Raw genomic sequence first — 24,135 nt, forward strand, 5'->3', positions numbered from 1 at the left:
AAAATATGTTTCCACTAGAACTGAGTGAAACTGTGTGTGGTATACACCCACCTGGTCCTAACAAGTCCTTTCTCTGTGTGCTGGCAAATTGTTCCCTTGCCCTGATTACGTTGCTGACATTATGCTCGTGAGGGAAATTCCTTCCTGACTCCAGATCTGGTGGATTTATAATCCTGTTGATGTAAGCAAAGCCCCCTGTACTTATCTAAAACCCAATTGTCCAATCAGTTCTACATATAAAATTCCTGTTAAATTAAATAGAATGGCATACAAGTTGCTGAAAAGATGATCAGGACCCTGGTATGGTTTCTCTTCTAGAACCATAGCTACAATACAACTTCAATGCAGCACTGCCCTGACAAAGAAAAAAAGCAAGTTGTACTGTTTTCTCCATCATCAATTGTATTGCTTGTCTCGCTCATTTTCTACACAGGAACAAGTATTCAGGCAGGCCCACAATTTAACCAGTGAAACTAAAATTAGCCTGGAAACAATGAGTAAATACATAGTCTGTTTTCTTAACATTCAGCTATTATTCATTTTCATGCATCTAAACTTTCTCGGCAGAAAGCCTTCAACATTTCAATAAAGCCTTCTATTACCTAATCTATCACACTGAACTAAAAGACTAACTACAGTAAGGGAGAAATGTAACCTACCAGCATCGCATATTACTGGCAGCAGTTTATACTGGAAATGTTTATTTCCTGTGTACTTTTATGATGGAGGATGGGACACAGAAAATGTTTTGATTTAGAAATGCAGCTGGGGTGCCTGGTGAGAGCTGCAGTTTACAAACTTCGTGGTCCTATTGTTTTCTCTTCACCAGGCTCTCTAGTCAGATAAAAAAGCATTATACAGTGTAGTGCTTCCTTTTTGGGTTATCTAGCTTTATCTCTCTCTGTGGCTCTGCCCCTCCTAAGCTGAACTAACCAGACCTAGGGATTCAATCTTCTGTCTAGATGAAATCTCAATGATCCAATTACTTAAAACCAGCAATTACTGCAAGTTCCCTTCACTCTCATAATGCCTTGGCTGCAGCTGCTTTTAGGATCATCCTTATGGATTCTTTGTGTTGCCATTTAGGGAGACGGTTCTGCCTCAAAATTTAATGACCATCCCGTTATTTTTCAGTGACTATGCCTTGGAATTCCAGTGCCACGTGAAGATAAGCCAGACAAGCCTCACACTTAGACTGGAGCTTTGGATATGACCCAGATCAGAGCTGGCGCCAGGCATTAAGGTAGAGATGGCACAAAATTTCAGTTTAACACTGCACACAGCTCAAGAAGGAACAGTATTCAGTGGGCCACACTGTGCCAAACCTGAGCAGTGGCTGGTACCACGGGCAACAAGATGCCTTTGGCAGGAAAAAACCAGTTGCCAAGAGTTGTCCGTCACGATAATCAAACTTAGTGAAAATCAGAATTAAGGAAATCGAATTTCCCTGGATTTGGCCACGAGGTTAATTGGTTCCGGCATCTCACCCCACACAGGTTTCGGGACAGGCTAAAGCTGATCTCTCCCCAGCCGCTGCCCTGAGGGAGCCCGCCGCCTCTCCCCTCTGCCCCTCGCCACACCTCCCAACGCGGCACAGCAACAGGGCGGATCGCTCCGCTCCTCCGACCGCGAACAAAAACTTGGCAGAATTAATTCCCGTTCGGGCCGACAAAGCCCTCCTCGGCGGCGGCCGCGGGGCCGCTCCCGCCTCAGGTGGGGCCGCTCCCGCCTCAGGTGCGGCCGCCCTCGGCCACCTGCCGCGGCCGCCCCGCCCGCCTTTCCGCCGCCGGGCCGCGCCTGCGCAGTGGCGGCGGCCGGGCGGGCGGCGGTGCCGATGCTGCCGGACGGTGCCCGGCGTGCGGTGGCGGCTGGCGGCGGGGCCGGGAGCGTCAAGGGCGCCGGCGGCGGGGCGGAGATCGCGGCCGGCGGCGGAGCGGGGGAGCGGCGCGCCCGCCGAGCAGCCCGCGGCGCGGGGCGATGAACTCGCGCAAAGGTACCGCGCTGTGCCCGCCTGCCGGGCGGGCGGGAGCTGGGGGGGGAGCTGCGCGGCCGCCGCTCACGCTGGCTCCCGGCTGTTCTCTTCTCCCGGCAGTGCTGGCCCTGCAGGCCCGCAGGCGGCGGCCCAAGCAGTCGGCGGCGGGCGGCAGGAGGGACAAGCACACGGCGACCCACAAAAAGTGAGTACGGGGAGCCCCGAGCCGCCGGGACGGAGCCTCACCCCGCGGCCCCTCCGCTGCCTGCGCGCCCCTCGCCGCCGGTGCCCCGTAAGCCCGCGGGCCGTCCCGGCTGTGGCTCCCGCCGCCCGCGGGGCACGGCAGCCCCCGGCGGGGCACGGCAGCCCCCGGCGGGGCACGGCAGCCCCCGGCGGGGCACGGCAGCCCGCCCTCCGCGGGGATGTCGCCACGGCCGCGGGGACTGTCCCCAGCCCGGCTCAGCATCCTTCGGGCACGGAGCCCTGGCAGCCCGCGCCGGCCCTGAGAGCCCGGCCCCGGTTTGCCGGCGATCTGCCCGGCACACGTGTTCCTCTTGCTTCTCCCTCCGGTTCTCTCATCTTTGTGGTGTCCTTTCCCAGTGCTTTCCGTTCTGAGGTTTCTTTCTGCATCATTGTCCTAGCTATAGGCAGTCCTGTTCTCATCCTCCTCGGTACCATCAGACTGCTTCCCCTTTCCCAGATGTGTCTAATTGCCAACGACGCTGATACCAGTATCTCTTTGGTTTGTTTCAAGTTTTTGTTAATCTTACAGATGAAACGGAAGTTGTTCCCTGTTTTCCCCTAATTGTCTTCTGCTAGCCCTTCATGTTCTTGTCACTGTCCAGTTGATCTTTTCTCATACTTGTTCACTGAACCACATAGGAACGTTCTTCCATCTCTATAGTGCTCACACTTTACTCTTTCCTAGGACAATGTGGCTTTGGTCTGTTTCATTTTTTGTCCTTGAAGGATTACATGCTTCTGTCACTAACTTTTACTGTGTTTTGTTCACTGGGACTTTATTGATGACTCATTAAGTTGCCAATAGCCTCTTGTCTTTGTTTTCCTTTCGTGGGGATCCAGTCTGTCTGCTTTGTTCTGACAGGGAAATAGGTCCTGATCTCCCTCATTCCCTTCTCCTCCTAGTTGGCTATTCTTAGAGCTGGGAAGCAGTGTTTAGTGGATGGATATGTATGTGGTAGGGAGAGATGTTGCTGTGTGCCATGGCAAATGATTCAAGGGGCAAGGTCTTTTTCTTCGTGATTTCTCTGGGAAGAAATAATATATCACTGACCATGAAGTGTTAGGTTTGCTTGCCTTTTTTTTTTTTTTTTTTTTTTTCCCTAGTTACAATGAATGGGTGCTTTTTTCCCTCTTTAGGATGGGTAAAAATAACATAGATGAGGTGCTGGTGTCATGGTGATCAGACTTTGACAACTAACTTTTGTTCACATCCTGTTCTGCTAGTGCTGTTTCCTCCAGCATTGTGTAAAAGCTGTGTTATGGTTTCAGTTGTTTGAATTTGGAGTTACTGCAATGGAAACAAATGTTATGTGCAAGATATGCAGTAATTTATCCCCTTGTTTCCAAAAACCTTCAGTTTGTAGTGTTACATGGTTTTGTTTTTTGCCAGTCTGAAAATGGAAATAGGTTAAATTTTGTTGTAGCTGTAAGTTCAGAGTTATTTTTGAAGCTTTCAGTTAAATCTTAACCACAAGGTTGTTAATAAACTTCTATTCTTAGGTGACAGAACATTTAATATCCTTCGTAGTGGAGCTAAGTGGGATGTTTTGCTGAATGAGTTTGTTGAAAGTTTGCTTTCACAGCGATTTAATAAGTACAGAACTGGTAGTCTTTGTGTTTGCTGAAGAAACTGGCTACTGTTAAGTCGGGGTGCACAGTCAGGAGCTGGCCATTTGCCTGACTGAGTCGGCATTTCCAGATGCAGTGCTCCACTCTGATCAGTTGCCTCATGAAACTAGTGCCTTTGCTGTCGTTGACAAGAGCCATCTTTTCTCTCCTGCTGCATATGTTTTCTCTTCAAACCACTTTTATGCTCTGGAGACAACCTACTCTGTTTTATGCTCCTGTACAAAAGCAAAACTCCCTTCAAGTTTTTAAGTCTCCTTGCAAGTAGTTGAGTCATCCAAAGTAAAACCAGTATCAGACATTTTCAGTTTCTCTTTTGTCCTGTTTGTAGCCTCACTTTAAATTCAACTGTTACGGCATATACGTGTGTTTTGGAGGTGTGTGAGATCTGTGATGCACATCAAATGCACAGTATCTGCAAATGAAAGTGTTGATTTGAGGGGTAGAGATTCTATACCATAAGAAAATGGTGACTTAGTTTTGAATCCAAAGCAGGGGTTTTTTTGGTGGGTTTTTTTTTTGGGTGAGGGGTTGGTCTCCACCCCCCCCCCCCCCTTCCCCCCCTTAACTGTGGTTCTTAGGAAAACTTTTCTCTGCCAGGTCAAAGCTTTATGGAGTAACTTCCATTGTTGCTGTTAACAATGTGTTTCAAAGGGAACTGCAGGACTCCTCTTGTAAAATTGGCTAGGAGAGTTGTATTGTAGCTTGCTTGCAGGCTTTTGTTTGAAGAGTACTAAGGTGATGACACAAGAAGAAAAAATTGCAGTACTCTGAATAGCTTTTTGTCTGTTATGACCTTATTTGCCAAAGGCTGTAAGATTGGTCCTGTAGCTGCTCTCTGTTGACCCCCTAAGCCAGTGAAGAGAACTGGTGGAGGTGAATCTGGTTCTTTTTTGCAATAGGGTGGGAAACAAAAAAGAAAATAGAAGCTAAGTGTCTCATATTTTGAAGAGGAAGCACTTTGTCTTGAATCAGGACTATATCTATAGTTACATGTAATAATAAAATTTACTTGGTATGGCTTTACTTTGAAATCAGACATCCAGGCTACTGAAACAGCATCTCACTGTATTACAGTAAGTTAGCACTTGATTTTGGTTGTAATAGATGAATTTGTATGCAGTGTGTGCAAACTACTTATGTATTTTTTCAGCTGGACAGAAGAGTAATCAAAATTATTAACTCGGGTCCTCTGTGATTTACTTCTCCTTAAACTGGAGGCCTGCACTGAGAGAGGTCTGTGAAACAGTGATTTTGACAGATGCCTGAGTCTGCTCAGAGATAAAGTTGCTTACAGGCAGACAAGCTTGTTTACTGTCCTTCACTTAGTGCAAACAGATGGCCTCAGGTACATCTACCTTTTGCATTCATCGCAATGGTAGGCTCTTCATGTTCAGACTTGTGCTGACTTCAACTGGGGTAAACTTCTGCCTTGGATGTATCTTTTTGCTTGACTTTATTTCTAAGTGAATATGACAAAAACCAAGTGAATACCTAGTTAGAGTTGTCCTCTTTAGCACGTCAACTGTACATCTTTAACCAAAGTTAAAAGAAAGCATTTTGTAAGTAAAAAAAAAAATCCAGATGATGGTGTGTGAGCCTATGGAGAGAGGATGATGTGTGCTGCATATTTTGATGCAAATGTATAAATCCAGAGGCCAAAATTGGTTTTGTTTTTAAGCAGTACTTTAGAACAGGTGATGTACAGAGCATGTGATACTGCTGTGCAGTGGTGCAGTCCATCAGTGTTGGCTGACATGGGAAGTGCCAGATTTCTGTACCATGCACTTCCACATTGAACCTGTTGAACCCCCAAGTGTTGTACAGCTGTCAAGGTTTAGGACATATTACATTATTATGGGATCTTAAACATGTAAAAATCTGCACTACTCTTGTTTGTGTTTCTCTACCACAGTGTTTTTCAGCCTCTTTCAGTAAGTTTTTTTCCTAGAAGCAGCATCTATTAGGTAGTTCCTGCTCCCATGAATGTTGACTGAATGTGTTCTGGGTGCTGACCAAAGGCTGCAGATGCAGCTCTTGGCCTTTCTTTATGAGAGTGGCCATAAACTCATTCAGTCTTGTATCTGCCCCTCAAGTGTAATGTTTGTGAAGCTGTTGGCTTTTTTTTTTTTTTTTCTTGGGATGATTTACCGAAGAATGTCAGAGAAGCTAATGTTAAAATTTTAAAAGCTTTTAAAGAGGAGGATTAGGAAAGATTCAGAAGGATAGAACCCAAAGTTATGCCAATATCTAATGAAAGTGATTAAGGTGACCTCAGTTCTTTACCAAAGGAAGGGATAGGACTGATAAAAATGAAAATGTAACTATATAGCAGTTGTATTCATAATTGATCCCTTCCCTTTTGGTAGTAATTGCTTCTGTTGTGATTCTACCGGACTCTTATCTTTGCAATCTAGCCTATGTTTTAATAATCAATAACTAATTCTGTTCTAGTTGCCTATGGCGACTTCAGGAATGGGCACTGTTTCACTAGGTTGCTTAAAAAGAAAATTAAAAATATTACTATTTAAAGAAACGAAAAATTGTCTCTACTTGTCATTACTGCTCCCAGTATTTGTATCTTTGAAGTATTGTTTGTCTTATCCTTCACATATTTGATAACCCTTGCTTCCTGGTTTTCCTAGCAAGACTTTTTTTCCCCCTCATCTCTACAACCCTTATCCTTGTTTTCTCATTTTCCACTTTTAATCTGTTAACAGTTACAGCATATGGTAAGTGTGAGAGGGATGGTCCTATTTAAAGTTGGCAGAGCTTTGATAGCAGTCGTCTTCTGTCTGCTGTCTATCCCAGTAATACACCTTTTAGGATGAACTCTGCTTTTGGAAACTGTTGTGTTTGCATGGATCTCTGATAATGTGCAGAAGGTATGTGGACAAGTGGCTGGAAAAATAAGCATAATATAATAAAGCAGATGTTACAGAACAGAATTGCAGCAGTCTGCATCTGAGCCTAAGATAACCATAGAAGAACTTTTTTATATTTAAAAGAAGATTTCTGAACAAGTTTTTTGGCTGGAAAAGGTGGTCTAAATGTCAAAGTGAGCCTTTGTAAAGGTACTAACTTTTTTTGCATTTCATGTGTACTGTTTTTATTTTAGGCTATACATTGGGAAATCCTGTGATTGAAATAGTGTGTATATCTAAATAACACATATTCTGGTTTTGTCCAGCAAAGCAGCTGGCAGACTTTTGACTTTTCTATCGATATCCTCCATAATGAAGTAATGTTCTGCCAAGGAAGTCCCTTTGAGTGTTAATGCTAAAGGAATCTTATCCTGAGCTTCTTGTTTAAAGGCAAACTACTGAATATACCCTGGTGAAATAATGCTTCTTGACATTATTGGTCCCTCACTGTTTTTCCTCAACAGAAGTTAGTCAATTAAAAGTCAATAATTTGAATGTAGGAGATTTAAAAGAATCAAGGGCTTCAGTTGCCTTGAGCTATTATCAATGCTTAGTTTGCAGTTTTCTAAAATGGGAGTATTCCATCGTTAGAGGTCAATTATATTTTCCTATCCCTGAGGAAAAAAATTATATCTCTGCTGTTCTTGTTGCAGTGATAAAGGTCAGAGCAGTCAGCTACAGTATATGTTCCTTAAGTTCCTGTGTTAAAATCAGTTGTTTACTACTTTTCAAACGGTGTTAAAATCGTATTTGTTTTGTATTCATGTTTCTAAAGAAAGCTCTCTTGGGACGTATTTCTTCCCTTTGCATTGCTCTGCTTTTTCTAGTCTCATGTTTCACCCTGGTAATTTCTCTGTGTGATAACTGTGCTTGTCTGCTTATGCTCCTGTTGGTGCTCACCTGTATGTGATGTTATTTCTTCATCACAGACTGGGATGTAGGTTTTTTTAAAAAAATCATTAAAATCCAAGTAAAAGCAATTAAAAGAATGGCAGTTAAGTGCAGCTGAGACTTTATTTAAGGTACTTGACTAAAAATGTAATAAATAAAGCCAACTTCTTTTTTATGGCAATTTTAATGTTTAAAAGCTAATATTTAAAATAAATTGTGCTTCTCTATAAGTTGTGGTTTACATTTATGGTCATTACATAGTTCACATTGTACTGTTTCAACAAAGTTATGTAGAATTAAAAACTGCTCAAAGAAGGAGGCAGTAAAGGTGATTGAGGATATTGGGCAGGGTAATTTATGACTAGTATATTTCAGATATGTAAAGGTGATTAAGGATGATTTTGATATACCTACAAAATCATTACAGGTATAGAAAGGGAAGAAGAAATGTCTTTATTCATTACAAAACCATGGTATTCAAAGAATGACATCAGTGAAAAAAAAATCCAAGCCAACTTCTTTTTGTACAATACAAGAGACAGAACGTGGCTTTGCAATATATTGTAGGTCCAAGTTACAGGTGCATTTAAGAAGGATAAGACTGGTAACCAGAACCATCAGTAGTTTTTAAGAATGCCATTGTCAGTGCAGTGACATTTTCCAAGCCTCTGTTAGATGAAGACCTGTCAAGCAAATTTGTCCTAATACAGAGTGATCAACTTGTGTACTCATCTCTAAGCATATGTTTCTGGCACCCAGTGGTATAATACTGGCCTGGGTATGTGACCTAAATTACAGTGGCAGCCCTTAGATGTTCAAGGCCACCTCTGTGGATCACTTGCAGCATCTGACAGTACTCAGGAGCCTGACAGGATCTGTGAGCCTGGATCCAAACAAGGTGGTCAAATGTGCGGTGCTTCTGTACCTGGCTCAAGGAAGGAGCCATGAAACTGGAGTTAGCTCCTAAATCTGAGTGTACAGTGGATCAGTGGAGCTGTGTGTGAGAAGAGCTTTAATGCCCAAGAACAGGAAGGTTATGCTGAGAGGGTGACATGGTTTTAAAATACTGAAGGAATGGGCATGCTTGAAATGCTGCTTTCCTGTAGGCTTTGATGCCATCTGCAGGCCTGAGTTTCATGCCAAAATGAGCCTGGGATTGCTTTCAAGTTGGGAATCTAAGAATTCAAATTATTTCCTCAGTTGCTGTGGACAAGTAGCTTTATTTTCAAGTTTCAATTCTCATGCTTATGTGATAGCTGAGTAGTGCACTGACCTCTGACGTAAGAGTTAAGATGCCTGAGGAATTTCAGGTTTCTTACTTCAACCTGGCATGTGCAAGTGTCAATCATAAGATTATAGGCTGTGCTGGGCGTTGGAGTGTAAGGGATGGGCAGTAACTTCACAACCTTCTGCAGAATAATCAGGAGCAACTGACGGATGGAGTTGGAAGGCGAATGATTAGAAGGGAAGCGTTGCTATCAAGTTTCACTAATGCACAGGTATCAGCATGCTGCTGCCAGGTAACTCTGAGTTACAAAACAAACTCATGGTGATTTGGTTAGAATGAGGCTGTACGGGTCATTAAATGATTTTTCTTTTTAGTGCAGCAGTTACGATTCAGCATTTTTATGAAAGAGAGAGCTCTGAGGAGATCAGAGGCTTAAGCTTTCTTTCAAGTTCTTTTTTCTGATGTCAGAAGCCACAGTATGACAGAACCCTTTTGCTAGGATCTATTCCCAGGTGAATATTGTAAAGTGTCAGGGAAACCTGGATACAAACAGGAGCTTCATGATACTATTATGAGTTCTGGTTCAAAAGAATGAAAATCATTTTCATGGATAATAGTATCTGAAAAAGCGTTTTACTTCTTTTGTTAAGGTATCTTTATTGGGGGTAGTCTATTGACCTGTTTTGTAATTAGTAACACAGTGTCTCAGCACATGTTGGTGTCCAAGTCCATGATGCTGGTCCTTAGACATCTAATCAAATTCCACTCAAATACTCTAAGGGCATCGCCTCTCTTTTTAAAGTTAATTAGAGCTTTTAATGTGGTTTTTTTTTTTTTTTTTTTTTTTTTTTTTTTTGTTTTTGTTTTTGTTTTGTTTTGTTTTGTTTTGTTTTGTTTCCCAGAGGTGTTTTCTATGTAGTTACTTGTAAGCTGGATTGTGTCAACAGTGTTGAGAAGATGACAGACAGTGATTTTGGTGGTTGCTTCCACACTGCATTTCATAGAGACGCTCTAATCAGGAATGAGCAGTGCTGGGGATTGGGAGCTTTGTGATGAACTCAGCAATGCTGCTGTGGGCAGACATAATTTGGGCATGCCAGCCAGTCAAGTCTTTTGGAAAAGCTGGATGTGAAAACACAATATGTGAATCTCAAGTGGACTTAAAATGTGAGATAAAGCTATAAAGAACTATGCTGAGGCTACTGCTGTATTTTAGATCACCAGATACCTATTACATAACTGCTTTGATGCTTAGTGTGGATCAGTTACTTTTAAGTGTTGCATTCTCACTGCTAATCCAAGTTGTTTAGCCAATCCAGCATTTAAAAACAAGGTTGAAACTATTTCAATAGACAACACCTGTTTCTCTTCATTTGTTTAAATTAAGTGTTAATGAGAATTGGTTAGTTTATCTAAAAATGTTGCAACAAAGTTTGGCCATTTTTTTACATATTGTATAAGAAACATGGTACAGGAAATGAAATTTTTTATCCTGTTCTTACAATTGAAAAGTAGTAAACTTGTATTCTCTAATGTTTATTTCTGATGCCAGAAAATCTGCTTTGTCTAATGAGAATATTTCCCTTGTGAATAAAGATGTTACTCATTTAAAATGGTCATTTTGATCTAATTTTGTGTTTCCACAGTGATTCTCAGTAGCTTGTGTCTCACAGGGTGCCATATCTTGTCCCAATTGTAGCATTATGAAAATCTGAGAAAAGTTTAAGTAGATCAGACTCCCTTGTCTTCCACTTGTACCTTCTCTGCAGGAGCTGCTTGTCTTAATCCTTGCCTTGCCATGCCAGTGAGTTTTTAATAGCTACAACTAAAAGGAACATTAAAATAAACTACAGCTGAATACATGTATTGAAGCAAAACCACAGATTTATTTTGAATGTTTGAATTTTGAAAGTTTTGCTGTTTTCGTTATAGTTTTTGCTATATATCAGTGTGTGGGATCTCTGTATGTATCAGTGTCTGGTGAGTGGAATTCATTTTATAGTTAAAATTCGAGGCCTTTCTTAATGGATTTGTCTGATATTCTGCCTTTGCAAATGATGAAAAAGGAACATGATAACTTGGGGGCTATACATGTAAAAAGGAATAGTTCACTCTTCTAATTGTGCTGCAGTCTGAATCAAAAAAATTGACATATTTGCATTGTTATGCTGTTTTCACACTTTAAAGCAATCAACATTTTAGATACGTATGCCAAGTAGTAAAGCCACTTTAAAAACATAACTATGAAACTGTAAAAGAAGGACCTTTTATGATGGTTTTAACACCAGAAAGTTAAGTGTCAGCAAATATCTTTAGCAGTCTGTGCATCTCACAAATAAACTGAAAAAATCACTTTATCTGTTTTCTTCAATAAGTGGGAATTTTTATGGAGGAAGGACATGAATTTAAGTAGAAGAATTTGACTGAAATTTTAAACCAGAAAGTGGCATTTATATATGTGTTGACAGTGTCACTCTTAAACCTATTCAATATGTGTTTAATTATGGCAAAAATCATAAAAATAACTCAAGAGTTAGCAAAAACTTGAAAAAGCAAAGCAGGCCTCATGGGATCTTTGTGAGCTGTTTCTTAGCATCAGGATGTGATGGGCAAAGCGCAGGGAACATTTTGCTTGTCCTGTTGGTTTATTCAGAATGGTTTTAAGACATAGTGATGTTAATATGTGAGGCCAATGGAACTGAATATGTACCAGCTTCTTCCTAATTACAGTTCACAGCCCGAGGTATTAAGCTGAATTGAAACTGTGCATAGTTTAAATTACTGTGTTAAACTCTGAACTGTGATGCACCAGATGGTGGCATGTTTGATGTAGCAATGGTTGCTGTAAAGCAGCAATGTCTAGGAAGAAGACTCTTAATTAATTCTCAGAGTTTGCTTTTCAAATTGTTTCTCAGGTTTTGTTCTCTAGTGATACTTCAGTGTTCATACCTTGAATTTTACAATGGTAATAAAGGAGCTGCTTTAAAATAATACTGCAAAGCTAATCAAAACATTATATTGCTTTTCAGTGCTTGTATCCTTAATCAATTTTTTCTCCGCAGTTTGTGTCAATTCTGTCAATATTTTATTTTTGAGCATATATATTATACTTCATGTTTCATGATTTATTTGCATTGGTATAGGTAATAAGTAATAGTTATATATGTGCACATGCATAAACCACTGACTTTACATAAGAGACTTAATTTGAGAGTCTTTAAATATCATTTAAACTCAGTAGATAAAGCCCCTTTAGTCTCATAGCAGGGATGAAGTGTGTATTCTCTTAGTGTTCCAGGAGAGGCTGAAAATCTCAAAGTAGGAGAATTGGTCTCACTTCTTTGCCTAGTATTATCACCTTTCTTCTTGGGTTTGCTTCTTGTGGTGTTCTCATCAATGTACAACAATTATAAACAAGTGAAATAAAAAGGAGCAAGCTGCCTTGTTTCAAAGATGATGTGGTTTCCTTCGAACTGAATTATTATAGATAAAAGTAAAACCTAATCAAGAACTAAGTGCATGTTCACCCCATTTCATGGGATAAAATTTAGTTTTGGTTTTTATCACCAGCAATGGAAAGCAGCAAAGGCCGTATTTGCTGTCAGTAAATAGAATATATCTAAAATATCAGAATGAAGAGTCAGTGAGCACAGAGTGACATTGCCTTATCTTAGCAGATATACACGAATATAAATGGGCAGTGTTTGGAGAAAGGAAATAGAAGACAAGGCAGAGCCAGAGCAAGGGGACTATTACTTCAGCAGAAGATGGAAAGACTGATGTACAATGTAGAGTTTCTCTGATGGGGAAAAAAGGTGCATGTGCTCCAGTTAATGTGAGCAGGCACCCAAAATGCTCTATGACTCTGTGAAAATTGGAAATGGGGACCAAGTGAGGTGAAGAGAATGTCTCTGTGTTTGTATGTATAAATGAAATGGCTTGCTATTTCCCTTCTGAGTAACACATTGTCTTATTTACAGGATGATAAATTAATTCTGAACTCGCTCTTTCTATGGAGGCTGGGAAGGAGGGAATCTAATGGCTATTCCAGCTGTGTGCTTTCCCAGCCTGAAGTTCTTCACTGCTTGTCTCCCATGTTTGTTCATGATCTGCACCCACCAGCTGCTGAGGGATTCTGTTAATGCAGCTTGGACCGTGTATTTCTCTGCAGGTTAAATAGCTACTAATGGGTCCATCTGTATCTGCCCTGCCAAATCTTCGAGTCTCTCCTCACTGCATTGTTGCACCCAGGTTTCAGAGGTTGTTAGAAAGTCTTAAAGGTCCAACCAAATTATTGATAGTTGAGTTACAGTGATATCAGGATTAGTTTCCATTTGCTTTCAGACAAAAGGATACATACCCAGACTTTGTCGTACCTGCTCTTTCTCAGGTGCTGTGCCTACCCTTGTGGGATGGATGCTTTCATTTGGGATGGGGAGGGATATTACCAGTCATCAGCCTCCTGGCTCTGCTGGGAGGTCTATGAGCTTAGTGCTGGTAGCTTTTTACTCCTTATTCTGAAGTCCATTTGAATAATTGTGTGATTCTACAGGTTGTTTCTGCATGCCTTGTAAATCCATATTCCAATCCATGTCAAGCCATCCAGATTTACTTCATAATGGTGTATTTTACATCAGTTTGCTTGCTCTTTGTTTCTTCTGTGAGTGGTTTTGCCCAGCTCCCAGGTTACAGTTCTGCAGCCAGCAGCTGACCTCTGAGGTGTTTGTACCCCAAGTCTCTGTATCATCCTGTCACGTTCTAGTCCTCTGCAGTGGTTCCATATCTTGAACCCTTAACACTGCATTTTATTCCAGCATCTTAAATAGTTATTTACAAAGAATAATTATTATTGCTATATTAATTCTGGGTATAACAATGGGTGCTACACTGCACAACTGTACAAGGTGAAGCAATGGCTGAAACAGAGTAGGTAGCAGTCCTTTAATCAGTGGGCTGCTGCTGTTCAGTGCTAAAACAAATCTCCAGGCAGCCCAAATCTTGAGACAGAATGTGGAAAGTCCCAAGGCTCACCTTAACACAAAGCCTGTGGCCCATTGCAAACAATGACAGCAGCATTTTTATTGGCTCCATGGTCTTGGCTTAGCATGATCCGTGGGGAGCAGTGATCACTGTTCTCTGTTCAGGTAGCCTGGCTGCAAATACGCTGAATGCATGAAACTGCTGTTCTGAACTTGCTGCTGCTCAGGTGATTTCAAAGCTGGCAAGAGGCATTTAGGAAGTTATGAGGCTTAAATTTAGTGTTGATCTGGTGATGGCTGAATGAAGTGGCATTCTGAGTCTTTTTCCAGGAAGATGCATGATGTAGGAACTCAAAAGATGGTACTTAAATCAGCACATCTGAGAGCTTATTTGCAGAAAGTACAAGCAGAAATTTTGTCAGAGGAAGGGGTTCTTCCTGTGCATTTGAAAAATAGTTAAGAGGATTCTAATACAATCTCTGCTTTGTTGTTACAGAAAGTCTGTATCATCTTATACTATTTTATTATTATCTTAAAGTATTTCCTTGCTGGGAACTACAGCAGTAGTAGCTCATGGGAAAATCTGGATAGTGGAAAGTTCTCTCTTGCAAATGAGCTTTGGAAAGACCTGTGAAGGCTGGATCTTGCTGAAGTACTGTCTTCAAATATTGGTGGTTTGCAGAGTAGCTTTTGGTTTTATTTACATTTGGCTTGTAGTTATTCGGCACCTCTTTAGAAAACTGTTATTTCTTCTCGAAATAGAACTTTTGTACCTGCAGCCATGAAAGAAACTCTAAGGGCTTTGAGATATAAGAGGACAAAGCTATGTAGTATTGAACTGACTGAACAATGAATAAACATTTTGGCTAAGTGTAGTTGAAAGGGCTTGAATACATTTTCAAGGTATTATCTTCATTATAGAAATACTTAGTGTTCCAAAGTAGATCAGAAACATGGAAGCAAATAATGGAAAGATCTTTTTAGCATTTTAGAGGATGATATAAGCAAAAGACCTGGTCTGTGTATCTCCTCAAGGTTAAGGAAAATATTTTTTTTTCCTTTCCTGATTATGACATCAGTATTTTTTTTAACATAAAATGTGGAGTAATAACCCATCTCTCTTTGTGTATGTAAATACATATATTTGTGGGCTGTGCTATGATAACACCATTGTCCTTCTTGGCCACCTGAGTGTGCACTAGTTCATATTCAGCCACTGTCCACCAGCACTCCCAGGTCCTTTTCCATTGGGCTGCTTTCCAGCCACTCTGTCCCAAGTTGTAGTTTTGCTTGGGATGGTTGTGACCAAACTGTAGCACCTGGCATTGGTCTTGTTGAACCTCATACTGTAAAAACTTGGGTAAGACACACAAAAATTACGTAGATTTTTGAAGCAGCAACGTAAAAAGAAAGTATTTTTGTCTATTAGAAATAGGGATGTAGAAGCAGAAAGTATGAAAATGACCGTCTTGTCAATCAGTTTTTACTAATGCTGCATAATAAACACCAGTGCTTCCACAAGATACTGAATATGGCTGCAGTCTGAATATGGCTATGAATATGAATATTCACATGTATGAATATGGTTATCTCTAACTGTAGGACTCTGTGTGTTGGTTTGGATCACAGTGGGCCTTTGTGTGTGCCTGGCTGGCCAAGAAGGCCAGTGCCATCCTGGCTTGTGTCAACAGCAGTGTGGCCAGCAGGACCAGGGCAGTGATTGTCCCCATCAGCACTGGTGAGGCCACACCTCAAACCCTGTGTTCAGTTTGGGACCCCTCACTACAGGAAGGACACTGAGGTGCTGGAGCAAGTCCAGAGAAGGGCAGTGAAGGGTCTGGAGCACAAGTGTGATGAGGAGCAGCTGAAGGAGCTGGGGCTGTTCAGCCTGGGGAAAAGGAGGCTCAGGGGTGTCACCTTGTCACTCTACAGCTGCCTGGCAGGAGGGGGTGGTCAGGTGGGGGTTGGCCTCTTGTCCCAGGGAGCAGGTGATGGCACCAGAGAAAATGGCCTCGAGTTGCAGCAGGGGAGGCTTAGATTAGGTATTAGGAGAGGTTTCTTCACTGAAGGGGTGGCCAGATTGCTAAAGGAATGGATTGCCCAGTGAAGTGATGGAATCACCATCACTGGCGTGATGCTCAAAAGGCATGTGTATGTGGCACTTAGGGACATGGTTTAGTGGTGAACATGGTGATGCTAAGTTATTGGTTCCAGTTGATAATCTTAAAGGTCTTTTCCAACCTAAACGATTTTATTATTATACGAAATAGCAATGGAAAAGCTGCATAAATACTAAGAACTTTTTGTCTAGTTTTTCTTTTCTCATATAACTAAGATGCACTTGCCAGCAGAATTGTTTTGAAAGTTGTTTTCCCTTATATTAGAACTTGTTCTGCATTTTATTTTCTGTATTTAGCGTATTCAGATCATCTTGACATGAAACATACTACAGCAGACCTACATTAAACTGAAGACCAGAGAGATGGGAAATATGTTCCTCTTCTCTATTTTGTATTCAAGAAAGTGAAAAAAGTAAGCTTTGTACATAGATTTTCGTAGTGGTGCTTCTCCTTTGGAATTATGTGCTTAGAGATTTTTCCAATATTGCATTATTACATAACATAAACCAAATGATTTTATGATGCTGTTTTATTCTGGCCATAGAAATAATTTTATTTTGAGGAGTATGTACTACCTTAGGCTTAGTTCTATATGTAATCCTTGGAGATGTTCTTTGTTTTGGGTGGAAAGCAGAATTAGATTTTTCCATACTGGTGAAAAACCATATCTGATAGGTCTTGGGAAAATTATTGTAGATGTTGATGTTCTCCTGCTGGCTTTTATGATTATTTAATATTGTTAAAACAAGCCGCTAGGTGGCAATATCAATTAAAAAATTTCCAATACATGCAATTCAAGTTGTCATCTAAAATGGGGCACTAAGGAGTAGGTTTGATTGAAGTGAAAACATAAAGACTTGTTTTATGCAAGATTTTCTTCATGTAGAGAGGAAATGTTGTGCCAAAACACTCAGTATGGGTGACTGGTGGCTGAGGACAGCTGTATTTGCTTGCATAGAGAGGAAATGTGGCTTTCCCTGTTTTGTATTTTTGCAGTATTTGTCAGGCATTTGCAAAGGTGAATTATTATCATACTACTTCTTGATGAAGCTTGTTTTAACCTGCCAGTTAGACTCAGTTGGGTTGTATCAGTGTTACTTGAGAAACAAATCCTTACTGGTGTGAACATGAAACATTTCAAGCTACTTAATTTAAAATCAATATGAATTTACTTATGGCTGAAATAATGACATATTTGTCTGTTACAAGTAGACAGTTATTAATGGATGTGCTGATTGTATCTTTGGTGTGAGTGCCACTGTACAGCACATAGGCTGGGTTTGCATGTGAGAGAGAAGACTGAGGAGACTTGCACAGCTAAGCACATGCAGAAACCATATCCCATATCACAGGGCTTGTCTTATCAGAGGTGTCTGGTCCTTTTATAGAGATATATCTTTTTTCAGTGTGTTTATTGAAGATGCTTTTGCTGGTGTTCCTGCTCAAGGAACTAACTGTTCAAGCTACTGTTTGGGTTATTACTTGGGGAACACATGCAGTGAAATTGCTGGCACATGGTAACAGTGGCATTTCCGCTTCAGTGTGGTTTTAATGGAGCTCCATCCCGCCTGTACCACTCCACATGCATTTTTGAAACATCTGTGTAGTATGCTGGGCTCTTGTTAGGCTTTCTTCTTGGGTGCTTTAACTGTTTGGAGTTTGTTCCCAATGCTTTGTTCTGTCAGTAACCTGGCTGTGGCCCTTGGGTATTTTTGAGGAGGCAGTGCTGTCTATTGCTTTAATACTTAGTCTTTATTTTGTTAGGACTTATAATCATTTTATCAGGCAGTGGCTAGAGGAACTAATTTATCTTGGAGTGATTTATATTTTGCCTTTGTTCTGTTTGCCTGCTGTGTATTTTCCAGTGACTATGCTTCTCAGTCTTCAAGTCATGCAATTTCTCCTGATCTCTTTCTCTTGTGGTTCATACAGCACAACCACTCCCTTCAAGTGGTGTTGAAAATTCTTGATTTGATGGTCTTTTGTGCCCAGTAAACTCTGTCATACAGCAGATTGTACTTTTATTAAAGAGGTTGTGAGTGGTGCTTCCTGAAGTCAGTGGTAGTGTTCTCATTAGTTGCTATGTCTAGTATATGAGGTTTAGGCAATTAAGGATCCTGCCATCAAGAATTGGATTTTTTAGTGGGTTTTTTTTTGTTTGCTGAAGTTTTTCTACAGGTTTAACTTCAGTTTCTTTTCCATTTTCTTTTTAAGGTAAGTAATTACATCATATATGGTGGTATTGTTGCTCTAATGTGGTTCTCTGCATGCACTGCCTCTGTAAGAGTAGGTAGTTTAATCTTTCTGTATTACAGTAGTCACTTAAACACTACTGGGATAAAAGGAAAGTATTTCCAAAACTTTATATTGTGGTAAGACCTATGCGTGTAGAGTCTGCTGCTGTTAAGGTTTTTATTAAGTTTAATAGTTTATAATTTATGCACTATACTGTTAGAGGCTGTGCAGAAGGTGCTTCATGGTTATGGGCTGTCTTAGGTGTAGAGATCAGTAAAGCCACATGGATATTGTATCTGGGATAACTGACCAGGGAATGTAAATGCTAAGATTCACTTAGCAGGCAAAATGAGTTGACAAATGCTGTTAAAGGTTTTCAGACTCTGATCTGGAGTCCAATGCTGACTTCCTTGCTGTTTTTCCTCTTCCTGGTGTTCACTGTTGCAGGTTTCTGCTGTAGCTGAAGTATCCTGGTTATGTTTGAGGTGGCCTGTGTCAATGCAAGGCAGAAACTTGCCTGTGTTATGTATTAGAGTGTATTTTCTGTGATTTTGTCAATTTTGAATCCTGGTGGTATTTCTTCTACTATCAAGAAACACTTATAATTCTCTCAGCTGTCCTTTTTCTCTGGGTGTATTGTATCCAAAAATAAAGTTATGTCATTGCTGCCTAACAGTTTTTCTTCCAGGTGTGGCATGTACTTTGCACAATGTGTCCATTCCCTCCTGGCATTTTCATTCTGAATGCTTTGCTTTCTGTGATGGTCTGGTGTCTGTGTTACCACAGGTTTTACCATATCTGAGTGTTTTCAAATGGGTCTCCTTTAACAGTTTTCTGATACTTTCTGTGATTTTCTACCTGAGTGTTGAGTGTTGCTCCCTTGCCTCTTCAGGCTGCTTCTGGTTCTATAGAGACAAGGACAGCCATGACACAATGTGAACATTCCTTGTACTTCAGTGCTATCGTGCTTTCCTTGTTGTGATTTTTTTTCTGATATTTGAATTGTACTTGATTAGAATTATTTTTTTTTCTACTGAGGAATCCTATTAAGAGTGAGTACTGAATGCCTTTGTTGTTGTAAAAGCTGGGTCATCTTTGACTGATTTCAGCTGGGTTAATCACTAAGCACTTCCCTGGTCACATTTATATCTAGGAGGGCTTTTTTTCCCCTTGGAAACAAGAATCCTTGAATAAGTTAAAAAACCCCAAAACGTAGCGAAAGCCAACAGAGGGACTGCTGGAACTACCTGCCTCAGCAAGTATCCTGTCAGGACTGGTGCTCTGTAGACAGCCCTGTGCTTTTGTCCAAGACACATCAGGAAGTGGGATACTTTGTGGGATATCTGTTTGTCTGCCTCACATGCTGCAAATGCTAGTTTTAATTCCCTTCATTTAAGGCAATTGTAACATTTTTTGCAGTGCTTTGAGTTTAAAGTTTATAGATTGTTATTTGCATAGAGGAAAAAAACATTAGAAGCACGTGCAGTTTTGTTATTTTCCCTTCTGCTTCTTGAAGACAGAATAAGTTCTGTGGGTGTGCCCTTGGTTTATGTCTCCCAGTGATCCAGCAAAGCAGCACCTGGTTTTGTGTCTAGCAACAATACAGCCCTGGGGAGCAGAGACTGCGGGCTACTTCTGCAGTGAGGGAGATTTGGCTGCTGGGAAGGAGATCCTTGGAAGCAGCACAGGTTGAACACTCAGCACCCAAGCTATTTGGGTCTGTTGTTTCTTTAAAATCACCAGAAGTGTGTAAAATAGTTCACTGCTTCTTCCTGTGCCTTGTGATTTGTGCTGCCAGTATCTGTGTGTATGTTCACCCTGAAATCAAAAGTTTTTCTGGTTCATCTGTGTTCCAGCGGCTCCTTAATTGTGACATGACAGGCAGGGAAAAATGATTTGCTGTGATTTGCAGAACCACAATCGATACCAATCAATACAATGAGTTTTGGTGGTGATCTGAGAAATTTTGGAGGATAGCAGTGGTCTTTGCTCCAAAGATCATCTGAATCTGTCTGCTCCCTGTGTGGATTTTCATTCTTGTTCAGTACTGCATGCTTTTGAGAAATGGATTCAGCAAAGTATGAATCTGGTTTTGATAGCTGCACTACAAAAACATTTGTGTGTAGTAGAATTATTTTCCTTACTTGTTTTTTTTTTTTTTTTAACTTTGTAAAAGAAGAGCAAATGCAATGCAGCTTGGATACAGGGCTAATTTAACTTAATCCTGAATACAAACTAAGATAGTGTTTCTCTTGTATTGAGTTTTCTCTTGTATGTTTATGTTGTCTCAGGCAATTATCCAAGTAGTCTAGGCCCAAGATCTTGTCTTGAAAGATGACCAAGTTATATGCTACAGAATCTATTGCGTTCCCATTATATTCAGCTTTGTTTCCATTTGTGTCCAAGTCATTATCTGTTTAAAAGCTATTCATTGACTTTTGCTTCATTTCTGCAATAAAAGGTGACTGTTCTGTCAAACATGTTCTGTCAAAGCTCCTTATAAAGTCATGTTTACAAGATGTACAGTTGAAATTTTAGCTGGCTAACCAGCTGGTTATCTGCGTGTTTATGAACAATTTGAACATAAACACGAATGCAAATAGTAAAGGGAAGTCAGTTCCACAACTACAGAAAAAAAGGCTGCATCTTTGAGTATAATTTTTAATTTTTTTTTTTATTTTTTTTTCTTATTCCCTCTCATAAAGGTTTGGCAGTTCAGTGGTAGCAAGCAGAATACTGCTGTCAGTCTTGGCTGCATGCTTGGGTTGCCCTCTTCCTTACTTTTGTTTGTATCGCATGATTGATAAAATCAGTCAGAAATGCACTGTTTAGAATCTTTCACAGAATGAAATATTTTGTAGTTTGTTACTAGGAGCATGGGGACTATATAATAAAAATGCAACTGTCCTTGTAACTACTATGATGTACTACACAGCCTGATTTTTTTCACTTGAAGAATGAACAACTTAAGAAGTGTGGTACTCTGAGATAGGTGAAAGATCCCACCTATTGTCCTATTCAGATTTTCTGTGAGTTCTCTTCTACCATCAGGTTTTCACTGAATAGAACTTTTCTTTTTATTCTTCAGTGCAGAAATTAAATTTTGCTTTGGCGGATTTAAGAGCCAAGAGGGCACTGGCTTGTGCTTTTGTCTAAAATAATCTGTGAAGTAAAAGGGGTCTCACTTCTACCTGCTGTGGTAGGTGTAAAATACTATTTTAATTTGCTTTAAATTGCATCAGCTAATGTAACTAATCTCCTTGTTAGCATGTTGAGGGGCTACGATGTGCATATAAATCAGTCCTAGACTGAAAATAGCAGTGAATACTAGAATACCTATTTCTGTAACTTCTAAGTACAGGTACTACTCCAGAGAAGTTGAGAGTTACAAAATCTTCCAGGGACCTAACACACTTTGCAAGCAACAACTTTTTCTAGACTCATCTTAAAGCCAAATGAGGAGATCTGGGTCTCAAAGACAAACCATGAAAATGCACTGGAATTGCCTGCTGGGCAGGGAGTGCTGAATTAACACCTCTGGTTTGGGCAGGTGTCAGAGTTTTGCTGTCTTGTGTCAGGAAGGTGTATTTGAAGGGTGTTGGAGAAGCTTGCAGTAACTGGAGTAAGAGAGTGGTGGGGAAAAAAGTTTAAATCATGGGCAGTCAGGTTCTGTTAATTATGTAATTTGTTTATGACAGTGTTCTTGTGATTAGTTATTTTAGCAAGTATTTCTACCCACCCTTTTGAATTTATTTAGTTAACATACTCAAAATCATAATATTTTAACAATTAAGAAATACAAGCCAAATATATCTTAATAAATATTACTAAGTGTGAAAATTAGTGTGGGAAGGAAGGTGAAAAGGGTACTTCTGTCTTATTTAAGTTGTGTAGTTGGTTAAATTTTTTCTAAAATCACCATAAATACTAATCATAATTGTCAATAAGAAAAAACACTCCCGGATAACCTTGTTATTCCATGTCCTGTTGCGGATTTACCTTGTTCTGGAGAGGGAGCTGTGATGCTGTGAAGATAATTCTTATGCTGTGCTGCTTTGGAAAGTGGCTTTTGTGTTCTGCAAACCTGGAACTTGTGTCTAACAGGGATTTGTGACTTGTGACTGAATTTGTGACTCACTGCCAGGCTATGGTGGAATGGCAGTAGAAAGCAAAGCTTCTGGAAATCACTGTGGTTTTAAGACTGGAACTTTAAGCTAGAATTGGGTATTCCTATACTGCTTTATTTTTGGCTTTTGGCTACAGATGTATCTGCATATCTTAACTGCAGTGGCCAGGAGTGTGGATATGGCTTTGAAGATGTGGTGTTTCAGGACTGCAATATGTATGTTATTGTGCACCAGTGTTATAATTTCAGAGAGCCATAGTTATCAATTTTATGCTGTTCTTTAGCTTCTGTGGTATTTAACAATGCATAAAGAAATGGCTAATGTGAGAGAAGCTAATATTGTGTAACTTAGTTTTTGAATACCACTAGGGTGATGTAACTGCCTTAGATGTGACATTTTGCACTTATGCTGAGGTGAAAAGTATGGAGTGGGCAGAAGTGGTTGGAAGGCTTTGTATTCAGTTGTGTGAGAAGAGCAGTCAAAGTGCTAGTTAGTCTTACTTATATCAACTTAAAATACCAAAAAACTGCAGTGGGACAGAGCTTAATTTTAATACCAGAAGAACAGGGAGAGAAAGCTAATTTTACTTTAAATAAATTAGATCACTAAGGCGGTTGCTTGGGAATTATTTAAAAAAGAATTAATCATAGAAATTGGCATATTAAGTTTTTCTGGGTCAGATTTGTGGATTGAAGTTTTAAGCCAGCTGTTAGGGCATTTATTTGTATTTGTAGAGACTTCCATGGAAATAAAAACCCAAAGCAACTAGGAATAGTTAGCTACTTATTTAGACACTGATGGGAGAACCACCCCCCTGACTTGTAAAGGAAAACCTTACAGTAGCTTATAGCAGGCTGAAACATGAGTAATTGAAGTGCTAAGTCAATGTGGATTATTCCTGCATGAGCCAGTTTGAATTTGCTTCATTATTTGATTGTGCTGCTGCTGGTGATGAACTGAAATCAAGACCTTTGGTAATTTAATAAATCCATATAAGGAGATGAATATGATTAGATTTATAATCTCAGTCTTGTACTGATTTTTACCTATTTGCACAATGCGTGTATTTGAATCAAGTGTTCTTGAATCATTATTTGAAAGACCTCAGTAAACCAGACAATTTTGTTTTCCATGAGACTTACATTTAATTTGATTTTGGACTCTACGTGTTGTTAATTTTTGATGTTAGTTGTAGCCCATTTAATACTCCAAATTTAACAAAAAAAAACCTAGTGTTTTTTGTAATAATTTAGGCTAGGTAGATTCAATGTCTTTAGCAAAGGTCACATAGGAATATAATCTCAGATTCGTGAAAGCTTCAGGCTCCTCCTTTCAATTTAAGTCATGCCCGAGGTCACTTGGAAAAACATCTTTTAGGTAGACAAAGGGAACCTTTCATTCCCATCTCAGACATCAGCTGATGGGGCTCTCCAAACAAATTCTTTGTTTATGTGCATCTCATTTACAGTTATTAAATTACCAAATGAAAGTTAAATAGTGTCTTAGGCACTCAGAATATTCGTACAGTCAGATTCTCCATCAAAGCAGAAATTACTTGTCAGATCTAAACCAGATCAAAAATAAGAGGGTGAGTTTAACACTTGTGATGTTTTAAACAGAACAAATGTTATTTTTTTTTTATTCCTTCCAAGTGATGTATCTGTGTACTACAGAATTTCCAAAGCGGAATTGTTTGTCAAACTCATGTGGATTGACAAAGCTTTTATTTATCTTTTACTATATTTCAGCAATTAATTGCTCTTTTTGCGTACATTTTATACTTTTGTTAG

At 40.0% G+C, this 24,135-nt stretch overlaps 2 protein-coding genes across 4 annotated transcripts in view; both read left to right on the plus strand.

Moving 5' to 3' along the window:
• Nucleotides 1–24,135, plus strand: part of SYPL1 (synaptophysin like 1) — a 362,670-nt gene that overhangs the window by 250,547 nt on the left and 87,988 nt on the right. The gene's annotated exons all lie outside the window — the stretch shown is intronic.
• The window catches only part of SRPK2 (SRSF protein kinase 2), a 130,268-nt gene continuing 108,052 nt past the window's right edge, over nt 1,920–24,135 (plus strand). The window contains exons 1-2 of one of the 3 annotated variants that reach the window (XM_066318683.1): nt 1,920–1,993; nt 2,093–2,177. In XM_066318683.1, coding sequence (XP_066174780.1) covers nt 1,978–1,993; nt 2,093–2,177 — 101 coding nt within the window. In that variant the 5' untranslated portion in view covers nt 1,920–1,977. The remainder of the gene's footprint in view (nt 1,994–2,092; nt 2,178–24,135) is intronic. The other 2 variants (XM_066318687.1, XM_066318686.1) reach the window with 2 other exon arrangements.

The sequence above is a fragment of the Sylvia atricapilla genome, chromosome 5 (assembly GCF_009819655.1).
Source record: "Sylvia atricapilla isolate bSylAtr1 chromosome 5, bSylAtr1.pri, whole genome shotgun sequence".
Lineage (NCBI taxonomy): Eukaryota > Metazoa > Chordata > Aves > Passeriformes > Sylviidae > Sylvia > Sylvia atricapilla.